The 22,007-nt window shown below is 46.2% G+C and overlaps 1 protein-coding gene across 1 annotated transcript in view; it reads left to right on the top strand.

Annotated features, from left to right (window-relative positions):
- Positions 1 to 22,007, top strand: part of LOC135911179 (uncharacterized) — a 180,918-nt gene that overhangs the window by 2,005 nt on the left and 156,906 nt on the right. The window contains exons 2-5 of the mRNA XM_065443368.1: positions 1,997 to 2,064; positions 4,571 to 4,698; positions 7,257 to 7,304; positions 9,654 to 9,785. Coding sequence (XP_065299440.1) covers positions 2,000 to 2,064; positions 4,571 to 4,698; positions 7,257 to 7,304; positions 9,654 to 9,785 — 373 coding nt within the window. The 5' untranslated portion in view covers positions 1,997 to 1,999. The remainder of the gene's footprint in view (positions 1 to 1,996; positions 2,065 to 4,570; positions 4,699 to 7,256; positions 7,305 to 9,653; positions 9,786 to 22,007) is intronic.

The following is a 22,007-nucleotide window of genomic DNA, read 5'->3' as shown; positions in this document are numbered from 1 at the left end:
CGCTGGCCGATTTTAAAAAACTCAGAGCTCGGCAACAATTCAAACCGTGATGGAAGAAATGCAGCTTCTAGTAGCTATGCGCCACGACACACACTCTGCCGCTGTGATCGACTGTAACTCCCGAGCACCCTGACTAGAGTACAAGAAGGTTCCGCATGTACACTCAATCTGCGACCGCTGCATTTATTTAGCGTGGGCCATCTCAAGCCTTATTGCGGAAGAAGATGAAAAAAAAATGCGCCAGTTTTGCTCGAACGGCCAAGCAATGATTGCTATAGCGAAATATTTTGATATTGCAGGAATCGAGGCTCCGAAATATATAGGCAGTATAAATGGTGACGTTTGCTAATCAAGCACCAGGGGTGTCACGCGTCCCAAGAATAAACGTGAGCAGAGTTCATAATTTTAACAGCGCGATCAAAACGACGACGGAGTGAAAGGACACAGGGTGAGCGCCGACTCATTACTGAAACACACATCAGTAATGTAGGCGACACAGGCGGTTTTGATCGAGCTATTGCCATTATGAATGTATACCAACTTGCCCAACTCTCTCACTTTAATAGCGAGAGCAGAGTTCACTGGAGGACCACAAGCGCTCAGCGTCTCAACACCGGCGTGATGACAAGCACTGGCAGGGTGGGCGCTTCTCCCGTAGCGAACATTCCTTGATGCCACTTCCTTCACCGGCTCAAGCGTGCTTCCGTCTCCGAAACTCGGCATATTACTAGAGCTCAAGGCCTGCCACCATGAAAAGACCTCCTAATGGAGGAAGGCTAGTCATGGCGCTGCTATCCGTAGCATTCCAGCTGAACGGAAACATTGTATTGAGGAGGATTGGAAAAAGCAAACATTTAGCTTTTTATGTCTTCGTTACGAGATTTTTTTCAGAAACGTCCACGTCAATATGTTTAATAAAAGCACCTCATTTGTTCCCGTCTCTCAATATTGAATAAAACGTGTTGCAGTGCCCGTTTAGGGAAAGGAAATAGGCGTGATCAGGCCAATTAACGGGGACCAGAACTTGGAATTTAACAGCGAAGTTTAAAAAGGTAAGTACCCAAGTACCCCGTAGCTAGCGATGGAAAGGAAAATTTTAGGCGTAACATTCCGACATATGAAGCAGCGTTGTGGATTAGAGCGCAAACGTTCGGAGCGGATATCCCAGTTGACACTTGTGAGGAAAATGCGGCTTAGTAGGCCATTTAGTGCGTAGGGTAGATAACCGGTTGTCTATGAGAGTTACAAAAGTTGTGCCATGGAAGGCAAGTGCAAATGAGAACACCGGAAAACTATTCATGGTGTGATGAAGTTAGGAAGTTTGAAGACACAACATAAGATCAGCTAGTGCCAGACAGCGTTAATTGGAGGTAGCTGCATGAGGCCTTTGTCCTGCAGTTAACACAAAAATAAACTGACGAGCAAATATAACATATAAACCATTACCCAGGCTCAAGCGGAAGAATATGCAGCGATAAGGCGCAGTCGTAGAACGTGGGTACACAAAGCTGTACGCTCGCCAACTAAGTGGCTGCCTCAAAAGAGACCGCAGCAGACCGCATCCAACGCTCGGCAGGAACACAGGGAAGCACTTTTCTTCAGGGGCAGGTAAAGGTTGGGGGATTCTAAAAAGCTTATCGTCACGTAGCATAATTCAGGACAATTCGTGCACCTAAATAAAAAAGCTAGGAACCAATGTGGGGAAACTTGCTGCTGGCGTAGCTAATTCATAGTTCTCAACTATTAAAGAAGTTATTCACAGGCAAATACAGCAACGTCAGCATGAGACCAGGATTTCAAAACAGGCGCTACCAAACTCACACCCCGTATTCTCTCTTCTGCCCGAAATTCTAGCGACACGATATTTTTTTTTCAGCAACGAGTTTTGTCTTAGCCTGCTTCAAATACGATTTTTTTTGTCGTATAACGAGACCTTGCTTTTCATGTGGCAAGAATGGTGCCTTGGCGCAACTCTTGGTTATTGTCTTCGTTGCAGATCATGGCCGAAGAATCGGCAATGTCCACGGCAGAAAGCGGAGTGCCACCGCCACCCGGAGCTGCAGGGTGAGTGCAGGCGCACAAGAAGGCTGCGGCCATTATTGAAAATGATGCGAAGCTTGCACAAAAGCCGTGCATCAATGTATACCTATCGCAATTTTACTGCCTCGGCGGGAACAATGCTGTTGTTGTGACAGTCACTTGAACAATGTGAAGTTCTGCCACTACGAAAAGAATTTCTGACGCTGACACCTACATTCCGTGCAGTCTAACGAGAACGTGAGCTATCGATAAGGCATGTTTCCCTGTTAGTTCTTTCTTTTTTTTTCTTTTCGAAACATGTGCTGCTTCTCGCAACCTCTTTCTGACTATATGGTAGTGTACCACGGGAAGCAGTACGCCCGTAAGTGCTGCGGCTTGGGCTGGTTGGTAGAATATTTTTTTTCATTTTGTTACACTGTGCTGTATTGGAGCACAAAACGGCGTGGTAATTAGCGAAGAACGCACGGCAAATGAGGCAGCAGCGCCTAATCTCGCTTCAGTCTGTACGGGCGAAATATGTGCGTAGGTCGTAACCATGCAGGCATCGTGCGCCGTGGCACTTGCAATGAACAAACAGGTCGTCCACCAATTACCGATAGCGGGCCCCTACATCTGAAATAGTTATGTAGGTAGCGGTTGACCCTCCATGGGCAAAGTATACGAGTTCCATTTGCGGGAAAACACGGCGAAAGAAGTAATACATGAGAAAAATACAGGACAGGTGCCTTGCGAGCACAAATACATCCGCAGACCGCAGGAGATCGAGATAGAACACGCGCATGCGCCCTACTCTATCTAGGACGGTGAGTCACTTAGCTGTGGACATTGTCGGTTAATGCAACACATGGTGGACTGAAACATGCAGTGCCTGAGGAACGCATAAATCGGAAAGACGAGCCGTCGTATAAACGATCATTTGTGTGAGCATGCTAATAACCTCGGTACTATGAGGCCGGCAGCAATTTGGTGAACTATTGTACCGGGTGCGACTATAGTCTCCTCACTTATACCAGACGCCTATCGCAGCGGCTATCGCAGTACACACCGTCAGGACATGTTTGAAGCGTTTGCTACACATTCGATAGCATTCCTGCATGTGTTAGTTCATCATCAGTTGCATTAACCGACAATCTCCGCACCTGAGCGATTTACTGTTCAAGATAGGCTAGGACGCATGCGCGTGTTTAATCCCCTTTTTGTGGTATGCATATATAGTTTTGCTCGCAAAAATGAACGTTAATGTCGGTAGGCAACGCCTGTCTAGTCTCTCTTGTCTTCTGTTGTTTTTTTTTCTTTTCGTGCTCTTTTTCTCGTGATGAAGTCATAACAAGAAGCTCAAACTTACGCTCTTTCAAAGGATACGAGAATGTGAAGGGGTCCGAGGCTTGACGAATATCACCATTATTTCCGGTGGTAGTCCATTGGCCCGTGACCTCTCTCCACTCTTCCCTGTGCCCACCCTTGTCACGAATAGTGGTCAGTACGCTGAGCTTTAAGCGGCGACGTCACACTATGACCATAGTGTGCACTGCGCAAGGGACACTGATGCGCACGTCCAAGATGTGCTTTAGCGTGAGCGCCACCTTCCCATCTCGTGCTTCATTCCATTTTTTTTTTCTGTACAACGTTCCATAAGATTCCTATTTAGTGGCCGTTTATTTTTCCTAAGTATGGTGGCAAATATCTCGGCGCTAAGACTGGGGAGGTTCTGCGCGAATGCTGCATTTTATGTTGCCCTCGAGCCAAATCTACATGGGAGCAGACAGACTCGAACGCATTCCCACGAGGCGAATTGGCATGCGAGTGAAGGAAGGACGAAGGTGCTTTCATTACAATTTAGTTATTTCAGCGATTGTAGCAGCTTACCCTAAATATTTCGACTGCAGGTTTAATTGTTCAGTTCATGGATGTGAACGTTAGAGCTAACATCGCCTTTTTCTCTATTCTGTGCAAATGCTCAAGGTATGTGACGCAGCTTAGCGGTCCAAGAACAGCACAGAATTTGATAAAAACCCTTTAGTCGGAGATGATTTCAGACGAGGTACGATGAGATGGCATACAAAATAAGAAGCCTCGACTATAGAACAGTGGCTTGTACATATGCCAGATACCCAACGCGCCGTACCATAGCTCATGGCGATGATTAGCCGCGAGGCTCACTCCCTTCCTTTGCCCCAATGTTCCACCGTACGAGCATAAACTGATGACTTCCGGAGTAATTATCTCCCTGCCTGCGAGCCCCTATGCTTCTCCAACGGGTACCTAGTGCGCTGCAGACGACCTTCTCTGCATTCCGCATTCGGCGGAATGCAACCACCGCGGACAGCAATCCAACCCGTGTCATCGTGTTTAGCGGTACAACCCATTAACCGCTTCTACCAGACTAAGCCACCGGCGGCGGTAGAATGTTGAAGTCACAGCGCTTTCTGCTAGGTTCGGGTTCAGGGGAACGGCGCTCTGCTTGAAACGGTCAAGGTTACCAATGTTAATGTCCAGTATTTTGAACTTCCTTCTCGCCTTCCACTTGCAGGACAGCAATACAGGCGGAGGTGATAACAAAAAAGCTCGCCAATTACTGGTGTTTAATCGGGTCGATTCCACTGATCCTGTTCCTGCTTGTCGCCGTCCCCACCATCCTCTACGTGAAAAAGTTTTCGGGTAAGCGCTGGCTGCCTCAGTGTGCTTGTTATTGGGCTGCCTCACGATCATAGAAGAAACGGGGCGTAAGAGCTCGCACGAAACTGAAACGTTTCTATGCTGATCAATATGTATAAGAGTGAACGAATCTTTCACTTATCGGTAAAGCCAGAGAGAAAGAAGCCCTGACATTTAGCCCTAAATGCAAATTGGAGAAAGGCGTTGATGGATCGAACAGCCGTTGAAATCGGTCGTTGCTACTGGAACCTTCTTCAGCCGCTCTATACAACGCAATGTTTGCGAGGGGATTAGCCTGTGATCTATGTTGATTGAACAGCGCACAAGCAGAAGAAGAAAGCACAGAAAAACGAGGACACGCGCTTGTATGCGTTTTTCGGTCCGTCGTTCGGCTGCTTCTGCGCTGTTGAAACAACATGGTTCTATGCAAGCCGTGCACCCATTATTAGGCACAGAATTTTCTCGCATGCGGCGTGCAATAACTTGTATGAGAAGCTTAAGCCCTCAGGCTTCTCTTTACCAACACCGTTGAAATACCGGCCCGTTATACAGGGACTTGCGATTCTATAGAATATATGTATATATAACTCGTTCTCATCGTTGTCTTGGTCCTACTAAAATTTTCCGAAAAGATCGCATTTCATGGAAAGCATTGTTTAATATAACATTTGACACTGTTACTTCCCTAATTTGTCAAAAAAATATTAATTTTTCTTCCTTTCTGCCTCTCGCAGTGAGTTACGTTCAAAAAACACGCCAGTTACGCCACTTCCACTTTCTGGAGTAGGCAATAAGTAGCCTTCAATATTTGATTGCATTGATTCCTCAGGTGCGCATCGAGCAGACCCAGACGTAGGACAGCTTTCAAGTTTTTCCTAAGAAGCAGACGAGTCACAGTAGTAGTAGTAGTAGTAGTAGTAGTAGTAGTAGTAGTAGTAGTAGTAGTAGTAGTAGTAGTAGTGCAGTGTAGGAATATCAGGTTATTAGTAGTAGTAGTAGTAGTAGTAGTAGCAGTAGTAGTAGTAGTAGCAGTAGTAGTAGTAGTAGTAGTAGTAGTAGTAGTAGTAGTAGTAGTAGTAGTAGTAGTAGTAGTAGTAGTAGGGCAGTGTAGGAATACCAGGTTATTACTACGCTTAGACGTGACGAAACGTAGGGGGGCGGTGACATCGATGACGCAGACGCTCCTCTTTTTCCAGCCTGTTTCGATTTCAAGGACCCTGTCAAGAGAGACCAATTGTTCGCGCAGCTCCCACATGAACTCCGCTATTCAAGATTTGATCACTGGGATAGGTAGTGTCGAGGATGGGCCCCAAAGTACTCATTTGCTGTAGACAGGTATTATTGATAATTAGAGAGTCAATTAGCGTGACATCGCTGATTCCCCACGTAATTGCAGAAATTGCTATATATCTAGAAGCTGCCAATCCGTACACTCGAATGGTAAACATAACGTTGCCGCGATGTACATTTTTCTAATTAAAAAAAATTTGTTGCAGCCAGAAAAAAGCACCGTGTATATAGACCGGCCGCACAGTTGCGGCTTCCGGGCAACTGCATCTTATGCAGCTGCAATATTTACCAGGAAACGCTTGTGCCGAAGGCTATGCGCAAAGGCAGGCTTTCTGGTTCTTTTTCTTTCTTTCCACAGAACGGCCGATGCCGTGCATGCGTGGGGGCGAGCACCATCTGGTGGTGCTTCAAATTGGCATCCTCCGCTTTCCTCCTCATGCTTCCGCTGCACCCTCCTCCTCCTCTGTCCTCCTCGCCCTCTCTTTGTTCTCGCCGCCTTTCATCCGCGTTCGCTCTTTCATCCTTCGCTGTGCTCGTTCGCTCGGTTACAACTAGGAAGAACTCCGAAGCACACCGACGCTCAGAGTAGCAGTTCGCGCCTATGTTATCCCGCGTAAAAGAAGTGGCTTCGTTAACAAGTGAATCCGCTACACTTTGTTACTGCAAATAGAAATCTGAGTCTGACTGTGAGTGTCCAGGGTAATCCATGTGTTCTTCGAAACCCATCTTAAAGCTGCAACAAACTCTCACAACGTAGCCCTTGGGCGGCGGGTATGCTGCAGCATTCTCCAACTGTAATTCGGTGACTACGGTAAGCTAAGTAACTCGGAGAGCCCCCCGCATCGGCTGCCAGTCCGTTTCTTTCTTCTATCATACTCCGTCGTGATACCAGGTCTCTGAGAGATAGCTCAGCTCCTGAGTTCGACGCAGGGTTCCACATTACAGACACAACAAGAAAGACAAACGCAAACTCGTGAGTCAAAACATGATCCACGAGGTTTTCTTCCCTTTTATAATCCAAGAGGCATACTTTTAAAGCAGAAAAAGTAAATTGCATTCTTTTGCCAGAATGATCTTCTCTTTACGGGCTCTGTTAGGACGAGCCCCTCCATTTCTACATTGTGTGTCTGTCACATTATTTTTTCTTCTTCTTTTTTCATTTATGGAGAGTTGCCGTTTCTGCGGAATATCTTTAGTTCTTCAGTGTGATCTTAGCGGACAGTGCTGACTGCAATTTTCGCTCTTTTATTTTCTTGTTACTTTCCTTGCAGAGTACGTGAACGCAGAATACTGTGGCACGAAGTCATGCAAGGATTTGGGTACGGAAATAATCTTACGCTTCTTCTTCTTTCCGCACGAACATTTCGAATGCGCAACGTACATCGGCGAATCGATTTCGATGGTCTAAAGCTGTCGAATAAAAATTGTCGTTGCTATAGTCACAGACATGTCAAAATACGAATGAAAAGATTCTTTATATAAAACCCAATTTGGTATAAATATCAATAACAATTGCCAAAGTCAGCGTTATATTCTAAAAATCAGCGAGCATTTTGTCGTTGGGAGGCTTCTGCGCAGAACTTTCATTCGCATAAACGTGTACATGTAGGAACGTGCGTATGTCGCGATAAAGCGGGTTAAGCGTTAACCATAAAAAAAAAGAAACAGCACGTACCGTGTGAATTCAATACAATTCATGTTTACCTTGCTCAGCGGGCGATTACGAACCAAGAAAAGCGGAACGTAGGTTAATCGGGTTAGGAAAGCGGAGCGTTCGCTTTCAGGGACCTCGTGCATCGCTATACTTCCCGCCGCCCTGCAGAGATTGAAGATGCGAGCTACTTCTTTTGAGTGATTGACTGACTTAGGGAATTCAAAGGGAGGCTAAAGAGATAAAGAAAGATATTTGTTATTTTAGTAAATTACTGTTCTACAGTAGTATACATAAACGTCACTTTCGTTCTCACAAGACACTCGGCAAACCGGAAAAGGCGCAGCAACAAAAGATGGCTGGCGAGGCCAACTTGATTTTTACGCATCAACCCGTCGTGAGGTCACGAATTTGCACAGCATCTGCTCGCGCCTAGTTAATGTTCAATGAGTAAAGATAGACTGCATTGTGTTCTCAAAGAGCCGAAGACTCAACTAGGACCCTTCCAAGAACTTTCACTTAGCCGCAACGGCTAAAGTGCGTGAAAATAGTTTTGAAATTTCTTACGTCAGAATAACGTGACAAAAACAAGGTCTCGGGCAGTAGTTCAAAAAAAAGCAGCTCTCATTATCAATCTTATTTCAAATAATCAACCTCTTACGGCTAAGTTAACGAATAGAAGGTTTCCAAAAAATGTTTGATTCATGCTGAACCTAATTTAATGTTTCTATTAGGTGAATGTCGTGGCTACATTTCTGCTAGCGTTTAAGTCTCATTTTAATAGTTATTATTAAGTACAAGGAATTCTTCCCATGTTCCCTTGATGTCTCTGTTGGATTCTTATAATATATATAGGCATATAGGTATACATGACATAGAGTGTCCAACTATCGAGACATTTTTCAAGATGCTTTAAATCAATTATTTTTTTTCAAGCTTTCTTACTTTCCACTCACCTTTGCCTTTCCTTCTTTACGTTTTGATCTTACATTATGTATTATTCATTATCTTACCAAGGTAGTATAACTATTTTTCTTTCCGTTTCTATGAGCGCACGTCCGTATTCATGTTTCTTGAAATGGCGCTACGCTTCCTGCCACCGGCGAACTTGCACTACACGCCTTTCCATTTTAATGTTGCATCATAGCGAAGTATGGCAGAGAGTGTATGATAGCGATGTTTTCATGTTCAATGTGAACATTGGGCCTATCACTGGTGCATAAGGCTTGGCCCAGTATAAAGTACCCAGCATCCTTCATTGGTGACGCCTTGAGCTTGACTTTGTGTTTAAGTGTGGTGTTTGTTGGTGTTACACAATCGTTCTGGTTATTATTGCCTTGTACCTTTTTGTGCGTCATTTAACACCCACTCCTGCCTGCCAAGGGCCTTCAAACGACGGCTGGCACTATTACTGAAATAATATATATATATATATATATATATATATATATATATATATATATATATATATATATATATATATATATATATACATATATTTATTTATTTATTTAACAATGTAATCTACCTAATTATTTCGCTTTGCAACCACCATTGCTTATAGAGTCAATATGCATTTACAGAACGTTTGTTGTTCTATGTGTGATTTTGACACTCTCTACACTCTATTAGCAATCTATAAACGTATATTATTTGCGCTAGCGGAACATACCTAGTTGCCCATATACAGTGGCTCAAGTTGACGTCAAGGAAGTTCATTCAAAGATTGCAAATACCATGTGGCTCATACCAGCAAACCCAAGTTGGCGTCAAAATAGTTCTTTGAAGAGTTGCACGTATACCCAGTTGCAGACACCCCAATTGGTTTTCGGTTGGATTTCTAGATATCTTGATAGCAGCCTGCCCTACGCCTCCAAGAAAAGGAAAACAAAAAGCTAGTCCGATAATGCCAGGAGCATCGTTTGCCTTAGTAAATAAATAAACTACATTCAGAGCTTTGTTCTGGGCAGCTGTCACTGGTGCATGAAATCCTCTTCGGTGCCTTTTCTCCTTTCAGCGGACGTCATTTTGAAGATGGGCAGCACGCATGACGCCTGCACCAGCTTCAGCAAGCACGTGTGCAAAGCGAAGGCCGACTATGCCTTGGAAACTCTGAACAAGATTCACTCCGACATTGACAAGTTTACACGTGAGCCCATTTCCCTTGTGCGCGCCTCATGTTCCGCAGCCTGGCTCCAACTAATTATCCGAGGAGCTACAGTTGCCTTGAATAACTGCAGCTGTGAAGTCGGATCCAGAAATAGACAGTATCTTTGTCTGTAAAATCATAATATCGTTCGTCGTGCTATCCGCAGCCACAGTACGGAAAGTATGTTTCGAATTTTCTTTACGGCATGGCACGCTCCATCGAGAAAGCAAATACAATGGCATTACCCTTTGTGAAAGGAACCGGTTGCATCTGGCCGCTGATTTAACCGACAAATATAACACACTCCGTTCCTGATCTATAGACTCAAAACAGGGAAGAGAACCCATGTAAACATAATCCCTTTAAAAGGACAGCCACAGCTATGGTTTGTTTGTCAACAGCAAGAGCTTTTTTTTATTTCTTCTGGATAATTTTATTGCCTTCAGTGACTTAAGGGACAAGAAAGTGAAAAATAACTTTTCCTATGTTGGTAAGTTGCCGTAAAATAATGCTAAAATCTCGTTTATCGCTAGACGAATCTTTGTAATCAAGAAAAACGCTCACGAACAAAACATGTGTATTGACGCCACATTGACATTCTCGCTATAGCGGGCCGTTACGTCGCAGATATAGAAGCTGTCCGCTCAGGCCTAGTTGAATTTTTATCGGTAGAAAGGCACTAAAATTGTTGTCTGGTAGTCTATGAGCGCCAAAGACTAAACTTAGGAAGTTTTAGGAGCGTTTGTTGAAGCACAAAGCCCGAACTACGAAATAATACTTTTTTAATGCGTGACGCAACACTCGCTCACCGGTTCACATGTTTCGGGACTAAATTTTTAAAAAAAATCGCACTTAGGCCGTCATTTTCTTTTTGTACTAATAAACCTATTACCGAGAAATTAACGAAAGTAGAGTTTTTCAAGAGCACTTTATCCACCTAAACTCGTTGAGCTGCTTCCCATTAGTAGACTGTTGTATTTTAGTGTACGCTATACCATTGCGTCCGCTATAATATAGCGGGTCGTTACTGCCCATACAAAGAACGTCAAACGACCCATAGCGTGTAGCCTACGCAGGCTATTTCTCAGATTTAACGTAAGCGTCATTGCGTGGTTTGCGTAGTCAGCGGAAAGCATGACAGAGGGCCTGGCTGCCCGCTTCGAATTGAATTTGGCATTGCTTTTGTAAAATTTACTTCATTCGAAGCAAATGACTGCGTAAACGGCTTTCGCGTATCCTCAGGCCGCTTGGACGATGGAGTATTATGGATAACCTTGTGCAGTTTTCGAGATCGCTTCTCGTTTCGAACGAGTAGAAGCCTAGCGAAATGAATGTATGTTATGAGCGTCACCTATGGAACGGGGCGGTGCGTTGAGCTGCCAAACTCTTGCTATTATACTGCCTAATGTTATACCTAGTTAACAAAAACAAAAAGAAAAATACCACGATGAACTCCCACAACCAAATTTTCTGACCCCCTCCTGTGAAGTTTCCTTTTATACGTCTCCGTTTTATGTCGTTCTCCTACTTCCGCCAATCTTCCCATCGCCTCTTACTAATCTCTATCGTGGACATGGATGGATGGAAACAAGTTTATTTTGAATCCGGCAAATTTGACGACTCGGGCTCAGGTCTCCCATGAAGGGACTTCGAGGCCTTGCCTCGTCGCCGCCTCTCAGGCTTGCTGGACAGCCCACTCTTGCGTCTTGAGGTTGGAGCTGCGAAGAGCGGCGGCCCACTTCGACGCAAGAGCCTCTGGAGATGCTGCCATTGTAGCTTATGTAACAGGACACTCCCACAACATGTGTGACAGCGTCGCTCTAGTTTCCTGACATAATTTGCAAAGAGCAGTTGGGTATTGGGCGGCGAAAATGTGCTGCAGTCGCACCGGACTGGGGAATGTTTGTGTTTGCAATTGTCGCTAGATGACTGCCTGCCTGACGTTTCAGCATAGGGTGAGGTGGGGGAAGCAACCGCCTGCCTAGCTGGTAGTGCTTGGTGATGTCAGTGTACCTGACTAGGCGTTCTCGCGTGTTTTGAACCAGGATTCCCGAACTCTAAGAAGCGGTCTCCGATTCTGCGCGGCGGGTCAGTTCTCGCGCAGAGCGGTGTGCTACCTCGTTCAAGTTAGGGGGGCCCTCATCGGTGGGGGTGGCGACGTGCGCTGGAAACCGCATGATCGCGATGTTATCGAAGTGCTGTCGACCAGCTTTCTTTAGAATCTGGAGAGCTTCGGAGGAAATGCGCCCCCGCGCGTAGTTGCGAGCTGCCGATTGTGAGTCGCTAAAAACTACCTCGCAGAGGGGGTCGGTAAGTGCAAGCGCAATCGCTACATCTTCCCCTGTTTCAGGGTATTCTGTTGCGACACTACACGCGTGCGTAAGCCGGGAGCTAAGGTCTACGACTACCGCCGTGAACTGGTGTTCTCGTGTGTATTCTGCGGCGTCTACAAAGCGCGTAGTCCTCTTTTCACCCAAGGAGCGCAGCACTGCCTTGGCACGGGCCTGGCGTCGGCCCTGATTAAATTCGAGGTGCATGTTTCAAGGGATAGGGGCGACAATCAGCGTGTCGCCGAGGTCGGGTGGAATGACCTGTTTCTGACCATGTTGGACGTGGTAGTTGAAGCCGAGTTTCTGCAGGATGTACCGGCCCGTGGCTGTCAGAGACATGCGTTCGAGTTGAGAGGTTCTTTGCGCATCCATGATTTCCTCAAGCGCGTTGTATACCCCCAGCTGTAGCAGACGAGCAGTGCTTGTGGACTCTGGTAGGCCAAGGGCGATCTTGTAAGTCTTGCATATAAGGGTGTTGATTTTCTCCCTTTCGGTGACATTCCAGTTGTGGAAGGCAGACACATAAGTGACGTGACTGATTGCGAAAGAGTGTATGAGTCGCATGACACTGTCCTCCTTCATGCCCGTATGCTTGTTTGTAATGCGTTTGATCAGGCGGGTAGCCGCTGTAACCTTGCCTTCGATTTTGCGAATAGCTTCTATGTTTGACCCGTTGGCTGTTATATGCATGCCTAGGATGCGCATCTTCGGGACTCGGGGAATGCAGGAGCGTCTTGCGTATAGAGGGTTATGTCGTCACATTGGCGCGATTCGGCTGTAGGCTTGGGCCGGCGGCGCGGGCGGTAGACGAGCAGCTCCGATTTGAGTGGAGATAGTCGGAGACCTGTGTCTTGGAGGTAGGGTTCGAATGCTGAGAACGCTGCTTGTAAGGTGGATTCTATGTGACCGTCACTGCCCTTGTTAACCCACAGGGTGATGTCATCTGCATACAAGGCGTGATAGAGGCCATCGATTTCGTCGAGGTAGGCCGGGAGACCCAGCATCATGAGGTTGAAAAGGAGCGGGGATATGACCGACCCTTGAGGAGTGCCGGTGCTTCCTAGTGTATGTTCGTCGGATGTCATGCTGCCGACCGCAATGGTGACTGTGCGGCGCGACAGGAAGTCTCTGACGTACTTGTAGCTTCGCTCACCCAAGTGGAGCTTGTTTATGCGGCTCAGGGTTGCTGCATGTGCTACAGTGTCAAATTCCTTTTCCAGATCTAGGCCGAGGATGGCCCGGTTGCCACTAGTCGGGTCATGGATAATCTGGTGGTAGAGCTGGAGCATGGCGTCTTGAGTGGAGAGGAGTGACTGGAAGCCCACCATAGTGGGTGGATAGGCTCCAGTGTCCTCGAGGTGGTGGTTGATGCGGGAGAGGAACGCGTGCTCCATCACCTTGCCAACGCAGGATGTGAAGGAAATGGGCCGCAAGTGATCGAGGCTGGGCGACTTGCCTGGCTTCGGTATCAGGACTGCCTTAAAGCGTTTCCACGCCTCTGGGATGCGACCTGCTCACCAGTATTTGTAGATGTATGCCTTAAGAGCGGTTATCGAGGCATCATCGAGGTTTCGTAGAGTCTTGTTCGTAACCTTATCTGGACCAGGCGCCGATTTGCCATTAAGGTCGTGGAGAGCTGCTTGGATCTCTGACTCGTGAAATTCTTCATCGAGTGTCATATTTGTCTCTCCAGTGTAATCTCCGTGTTGAACATCGGGCCGTTGAGGGAAGCACTTGGCTAGCAGGCGTGTCACGAGCTGGTGATAACTCGTGGTAGCCTGTTCCTTGTGCAAAATGCGTTGCAGGTTTGCTCGCTGAGCAGACATGCTCTGCGCTTCCCCCAAGAGGTGACGAAGGAGACGCCACGTGCTGCCATTGTGGAACTGCCAATCAACTGCGTTGCAGATGTCATACCACTGTTTGTGGCTTAAGGTCCGGCAATGTTCTTCCAGCTGACGATTGACATGTGCGATCTTCTTGCGAAGCTTTCGGTTGTGCCTTTGCTTCTTCCATCTTGCGTGTAGCGACGTCTTGGCTTCCCAGAGGTGGGCTAGTCGGCTGCCGATCTTGTCAACCTGGACCTCGAGTGCGAGCGTCTGCGTCGCCTTGTTCATGTCGTCGTTGAGCGTCTCCATCCATGCCTCGATGTTGTCGATGTTCTCCTCACCTCTCTGTTCAACTCGCTGCTTCCAGAATTTGTCCCAGTCCGTCCATTTGAATAGCTTAGAAAAAGGGGGTGTACCCGCCTCAGGAATTCGTGTTTCTATGATCATGTGGTCACTACCGAGATCTTCAAAGGTATTGCACCACGTTATTTGAGGGATGTTACGGACCGCCGTCAGGTCTGGTGTCTTGTCCCGTGCCGTAGAGGTGCCCGTGCGGGTCGGCGCCGTGGGTTCGGTAATAAGAGTTAACTCGGCATCATGCGGTCCTGCCACAGGCATCGACCTCTAGCGGTAATGTAACCATAGCCCCAGGCCTCGTTCGGGGCGTTAATATCTCCCCACACCAGAAACGGGTTTGCGCCCGCCAAGGCAAGCGCCCCTCGGAACAGAGAGAGGAAACGAGCCCGTGAGTGAGCCGGATTACTATATACGTTGAGGAGAAATACACTATGGTTGCGTGTTCCACTAGGAAGGAGCTCTACAAGCATGTTTTCCGCATGTGTGCCGCTTACGATGTGTTCTTGCACTACTATCCCTTTCCGAATTAAAATTGCAAGTCCGCGATTAATGATAATCGGCAAGGCATGCGCAGTGTAAACTGGAAGCTTTGGTACGGTACCTACTGTTTCTTGTATCATTATGACGTCGGGTTTGGGTTGCGCGTGTCGGACGTATTGTTGCAGCAGTGGTTGCTTCGTAGTGAAGCCCCGACAGTTCCACTGCCCCACCGTGAGCTCGTTAGGGGGGCTGACCATCGTGGTGCTGTACTTGTGCTTTACCTGAGATAGGGCTAGGGTGAATAACTGTAGGGCCCATGGTGGGCATCATTTCTATGCCTGGGCGAAGGCCTATGTGAGTCTCCATTTTGTCTATATTGGTTTCGACCCTGTCTGTTCGAGCAGTGAGGTTATTGACCGCAACGCCGATGTTGCCGATCCCGGTTTGAATTTCAGAAAGCAACTTCCTCACTTCTTCTTGTTCTTTCCGCCAGTCATTTACCGTGACATGTGCTTTGCGCCAATAACTTACTGCGGATTCGAGGTTCTCGAGCTGTTGAGACTCGGAACTGGCCATGGACTCGGAACTGTCGCAGACATGTTTACTTTTCCACTGCTCTAGCTGAACCCAAGGGCTTCAAGGAGGCCAGTGGTGCATAAATCGACCGCTGCACAGATGTCTTCACATTCTTGTAAAACATGCTCCATAGTTTCCCTAGCTTTACCACAGCAAGCACATGCGTCTATCTCACTTTACAGGTGCGTGTTCTAAGGCATCCTGATCTCGCTTCGAAAAGTAATGAGATTCCCTTTGAGTTATCATAAATTGTTTATTTTCAGATTCCTTTTTTCTTCTTAAGTAGTTACTCGCGGCAGGTTTCTTTTCGACTGCCGCTACCCATGAGATTATTTCAGCCTCTCTGACTTTCCGCTTGATGTTCTTTGTTGCCATGTTGCTCACCTACCAGTCGCATATATGGTGGTGAGCTTCCTAGTTCTTTTCGTCCTGTGTGAATCAATATTTTTCCTGTACAGATACCTGGACACTCTCCGAGCCCATTTACTTTCTTCCATATTTCACAGTCACTCTTCATAATCAATTTTATTGTGAGACTCACTTCAAAACTAGTCCAGCACATATCACCGTGCACAGCTTCATTTGTAGTCTTCCCGTGAGCGACAAATGCGAGGCGTCCCACTGATATTTGGTTCCCATCGAGTTCTGATTGTACCCCTGATTTAAAGCAAACAGCCGCATCTCCAATAGTGATTCCTAGGACCATTACACCTTTCCACATACCCCCGAGCACCTCATAGCTATTGTATCCACATAATAGCACTCTGTGCTTCATTATGGCTGCATTTCTCTTCCCTTTTACGGTTATTGTTTTTTCCTGTGTTCCCATATATCTATTGCCTTCGTTTATTCATATACCATGGTATATATATTATTTTACCCGAGGTATTTCCTGGCACTGTATTGCCACTATATGTTCACTGTTTTTATTGATTATCATAACACCTGATTTTCTATCACTACATTTCAAACCTAAATTCTCGCCTTCCTGTGGACAGGTATTAGCCAGACGGCACAGATCACTTTGCTTGTTAGCTAGCAACACAACGTCATTCGCATAAAATGAACAGGAAAGCTGCTGCTATACTACTGCACCAGCCTGTTTGTATGAGAGATTAAACCCGATATTACTTCCCTATATATCAAGGACACCCCTGCCTCAGTCCCTTGTTGGTATCCAAGTTCTCCACGCTCAAAAGCTGCAGACAATCGTCTCCTAAGCCTTCCCCTTCGATAAAATTCCACAAAATGTTGTGGTCGACATTGTCGTACGCTCCTTCTGTGTCTAAAAAGGCCACATATAACGGCCTGTTTCTACTCTTCATATTTCCATACACTGAGTAAAAACAAATAAGTTATTATCCAAACGCCTACCTATTCTGAAGCCATTCTGGCGTACTAAAATGCCATTATCCTCGACCCATGCTTGCAGCTTTAATTTGATTGCTTGCATTGATAGCCTGTATAGTAACGATGTAATCGTCAACGGTCTATACGAGTGAATTCTATCTTTCTCCCGCTCACCTTTATAAATTAAATTCATTCAACTTTGTCGCCAGCTGTATGGTATTCGTCTATCTTTTAAAGTTTTTTCCACTGCTTTCACCAGAATGTCCTTACTTTTTGTCCCTAGTTCATTAATCAGCCTAACGGGAACCTCGTCTAGCCCTGCGGCAGTGCGCTGAGGAATTTTCACCTCGGCTTTCTTATAGTTGAAATTTGTCAGCACCAGCTACTTTTCCATCTGGCTCTCTTTCATGTTCTTTTACTCATCCAATACAACCTTGTCATTGCCTTGGAAAGATTCGGCTGTTATTTTTCGGATGTTATTTAATGCCGCTTCCTCTATCAGTTTGTTTCCATCTTCATCTAGGATATGTTGTATTGTTGACTTCGTGCCTAATAGTTTTATTTGGTTCTAAAATATTCTAGGTGTGGCCTTCTTTCTCACACATATTTTTGACAACCAACGTTCATTTTCACCTTTTAACTTTGCTTGCACCAGTGTTTGAACCATAGACTTTTTCTCCCGGTATATTTCCCATTTCCCATCCTGCGGCAACTGCGCCTTCTTTGCATGCCTGTGCTCTCGGGAATCTTTCTATCGTTCGTCGATCGCTCCTCGTATCTCCCTGATCTACCAGCTTTTCGGTTTCTTTTTTCCTTTCCAATGAATATGTTGTTTCTCTTTCCGTATTCGTGTCGTTCTTACACTTAGAAGCTCACTATATTCCCAGTTTTTACTTCTCCATTTGCCAAGTTCTTCCTCGTCTCTAGTGACTACATTTGTTATTTCTTCAGCGTTCAAACTTGGACTATCCATTTTGCACTCCTTGCTCTCTTTCCCAACTACATATCCTATTTTCAAAATAATGCGTTTATGGTCACTCCTTACGTTTCTATATCCTTCCTCGTCAATAACCATTTCTCTCAAATTATCATAAATTCCGGCCGTCATCAGACAGTAATCAATGGTCAATTACCGGTTTCCCACTTCCCCGTGATCTGCCCTTCACACATAAGCCCTGTATTCACAATAACAAGGTCATGTTGCTTACAAAGGTCTAGCAGTCACTTCGCGTTGTTGTAGGTATAGCTATCTAAATCCGGTATGTGGGCATTCATGTCATCTAGTAGGACAATTTCGGTATCATTTCCAAAACACTTAATATCAGCACTTGTGCATTCCACTAAGTCTTTATTCTTCTCTGTGCAACTATTTCCGGTCTGCAAATACCTAACGCCCAGCCAAGTTTTTTTTTCACTCAGTGTACCCGATAACCAAAGATGCTCTTGACATTTTGAAGTTACTCTTTTCCATTTGGTTCCCTGATGGATGAGCATTCCGACTCCCCCTTCCTTTCTTTCCGACTTAGTTCTGTTGCACCCTTCGCAAACATAATTCTCAATTACTGGTGGTTCTTCCGAGTCTCTAAGGTGCGTTTCTGTAAACGCAAACATCCCTATTCTTTCTTTCTTTAACTGCTCCTCAATCTCTGCCCAATTCTTTTTCTTCTGTCGCCTTGCTTGTTTATGTTGCTTATTGCATGGCGAGCCGTCCTTCTTGCTTTTCTCTTTTTTTATGTTATTGACGTCGATGCCATTCCGAGGTTCCCTTAGGGGACCTTCTTCATTACTACCTACTCTGACCTCCTGAGTGCCCGTGGGCACCCTAACGAGGCAACAGTGCGACCACCAAGTCGCCAGCCCACTTCTCGTGCTAGCCTGTAATTGAAGTGGATCCCGTCTTGTTTAAAACCACCGCACCTTCTCACTTCCCTGTTTACGACGACAAGCTCGAAGCCTTTCTCTCCGCTCATTTTCCATATTGCCTCAATAGCAGCAACTACGGCTCTTTGTACATTACTGTCACGTACAGGGACCTCCGGCACCGTGCACACCACGATCTGCACCTGAGGGGATAGTTCATGCAAGTCGTCCAGCCCCTTCACCAAGCAATAGGCTAGTCCTGTCCCTTTCCTGTTTAGGACGTCATTTAGCTCCCCTGCTACTCGACAAGGTTGTGCGCGTGAGCTTTTTGCGCGAGCTTTGCTTTTGCTCGCTCCATGACAGAACCCAGTGTCCGCCCTGAAAATGACCCTACCGCCACTCTTTTATCGTCTGTCAAAGTCTCCACAATTGCTTCTGAGCACCTAGCCAGGTTTGAGTCGTAGGCGACAATAACCATTTCACTCTTTCCTACCTCTTCCTGCTTCACTTTGCCCTTGTCGGCGTGATTCGGACTCAACAAGGGGCACTGACCCCTGAACTCCTGCTTTTTGTGAGGGGTGGCCTCAAGGTAGGTGCCGCTCTTTTCAGTTACCTCTTTCAGCTTGCCCTCGTTGCACGCCTTCTATGGATGGATGGTTGTTATGAGCGTCCCCTTTAGAAGGGGACGGTGGGTTGCGCCCCCAAGCTCTTGCTGTTATACTAATGTTCTACCTAGGTTGAAAATGAAAAAAGAAAAAGAAAAAAAAAACGATCAACTCCCACAATCAAACTTTGCTTTTGTACATCTCCGTTTTCTGTCGTTTACCTACATTTCTTCCACCATTAATCCAATCGCGCCTTAGTAATCTCTACTGAGGACATGCTTACTTTTCCACTGCTCTCGCCGAACCTGCTCTGGCGAGATGTCGAGGCGTCAGCGCCACCTATCGCTGCAGCCGAGAAATAGCCCCAACGACGGCATTAGGCCTGTGACAGTTTTCATAAAAAAGCGCTAAAGACGAAGACGAAGTCAAAGGAACACCTACGTTTTCCTCTTTAGCGCGTTATGTTTATGTACACCGTCAAGATGAACCAACTCGTCCAAATCAAGGTATTGTAGGCCTCTGAGATCTGAAGATATCGCAGGGCAATTAAAACAAAAGTACGCTACTATAAGCATGCGCTATACTATAGCCTATAGAGTACGCTATAGTTGCGTAGGGTATACTATAACTGTGTAGTGTCTTACTCAAGTTTTGCGCGACTACTAACAGCGAGAAGTTGGAGCGGCGTCTACTCAAACGCGGTGTCACCACGAGGTCGCCGCTCGTTCTGGCTCACTTGCTCCACGCATTTACGGATTGCAGTAAACAAGCGAGCCAGCTGCGCTACTTGTTACCTAGGCCTATTTCCTTTTTTCACACGCTAAAATGTACTCACTCCAGTTCTTCTGTACAAAACAAATTTTGAAGTCGTATCGCCTTGAACACCTGTGTAGGGGTTTTCCCCGTTCGAGCACGTAAAACACGAAATGAATTGTGTTATCATGTATGGACAGTTGTCGGCGCCGTTCTCAATTATGAGCGAACGAAAATACACTCGGTTTGTAATTAACACTATAATTTCCCCTAACAGGGTACACTTACAATCTATTCACAAAGACAATACCAGTGCGCGGAGCAGTTGCGAAGCTGACTCCATGGCAAGTCTGAAAGCATAGCTTCCGAGACCTCGCGGAACAGCACGCGTGCGCCTTGCGATCTCCGAGGAAGATCTGGGAGTATCCAGCTTTGGCGCAACTTATCCGAATTAGGAGGCGCCATCACCACGCTACGAAAGCCAGAGGGATACTTCTTTCACTTTGGCACTCGTGAACAAAACCTAGAGCCTCTCATTTTAAAGAGCGTAAAGGTATGGGCGAAGTAGTTCTATGTAAGTCGGTGTCACTCTTTTTGTGTCGCAATACACGACGCATTTATTACATGAAAGGCATCACAGATCTCTGCTTTTCTGCCCCAACACGAGCGGAGTGGCAGGTTACCGTGGCCAGCAGCCACAATGCAACGCTTGTGCTCGCAACGAAAAAAAAAATAGTACTTCGAAGACTGCACAAGCATGCACGGATAGCAACTAATTTCGACGAAGCCCAACGTCCGCAACTTGTAGCTGTGATATTTGAAGTAGTTATCTGCTTGAAATCTTCCAAGATCAAAATGCTGCGCTGCCAAGTGAGTGCAGTGCGAGTTGGATGACTGCGCTGTACTTGCGAAGCTTCCGTCGCGTTACAAAAGGATAGACAGTTGGGCGAGTTGGTACGGTAACATTATTTTGGCTCCTAGCGCGAAGTGAAACAGGGACACAGAAAGGAGCGCTCGTCCTGTCTGCTCCTTTCTGTGTCCCTGTTTCACTTCGCGCTAGAAGCCAAAAGCATGTTTCCGTCGCATTACCGGCTAAACGCGAAACGGAGTATAGCGTAACACCACCATTTCAGATGGCAGTAATGGGAGCATCGCACTTATGTCACCAGCAGAGTGTCGAACCCAAGCTTTATTTTATTCCGGTTCTCGATTCGGTTCACTGAAAACTGCTCAGTTCCAGTTCAGTTGCAGAGCGAGAACATAACGGTTGAATCCAGTTTAAACCGGTTCGAGTTCACTTGCTTAACAGAAGAATAAAACCGGAAAACAGTACAAACTCGTTTTGTGCAAGAATTCGGCGCTGTTGCGTCTAAGCTGCACTGATGGTTTACGCCTGTTGTTTATTCTCCAGGCCGCATATAGTAACGAAAGAACTATGCAGATCTCGCGCCAATGCTTCAGTCTTTTTGAGCGAAGCATAACTGACGGAGAGAGAAGGACGGAATATACTGACGAAACGCTGACAGTCCTTCTACCTACTACCGAAGAGGGAAAAATTAAGGCACTGAATAGTAATGTTATGGACTGGCAGTATGATGCAATTATACACGTGTTCGTGCTCGAAGGGCCCGTTAAGAGCCCTTGTGTTAACTATACATTCTGTGTAGCCTGTGTTAACCATATATTCTAGTGAGCCTTCATGGCTGGCTTCCTTGATATGTCCTACCAATGGCACAGTAACTCTTTTTACTGAACGGACTGTTGTTAATTGGCGATAACAAAGTGATCAGTGCCTGCCGTTCACGGTCGTATTGGGGATAAACAAGTACATGTGCGCCACTGTCTCAGGTACCTTGCAGTCATGACAGTCTGGCGAGTCTGCCTGCCAGATGCAATGAAAATATTGTCGGATTATCACACCTAGAGCCCTATAACGTAGAGCTATTTCAATCTGTTTTTGTTTCACTCTTCTGATGCCGAATTTACGTGAAGCATACGCAAGCATCGGGTGGTAACCCACGAGGGACGTATTCTGCAGTGATCACTTCGGTGATGCCATTGCCTTCACGTAACGCAAGGTAGAAC

The sequence above is a fragment of the Dermacentor albipictus genome, chromosome 5 (assembly GCF_038994185.2).
Source record: "Dermacentor albipictus isolate Rhodes 1998 colony chromosome 5, USDA_Dalb.pri_finalv2, whole genome shotgun sequence".
NCBI lineage: Eukaryota > Metazoa > Arthropoda > Arachnida > Ixodida > Ixodidae > Dermacentor > Dermacentor albipictus.
The sequence above is the reverse complement of the archived record's forward strand: the minus strand, read 5'-3'. Positions and strand labels throughout refer to the sequence as shown.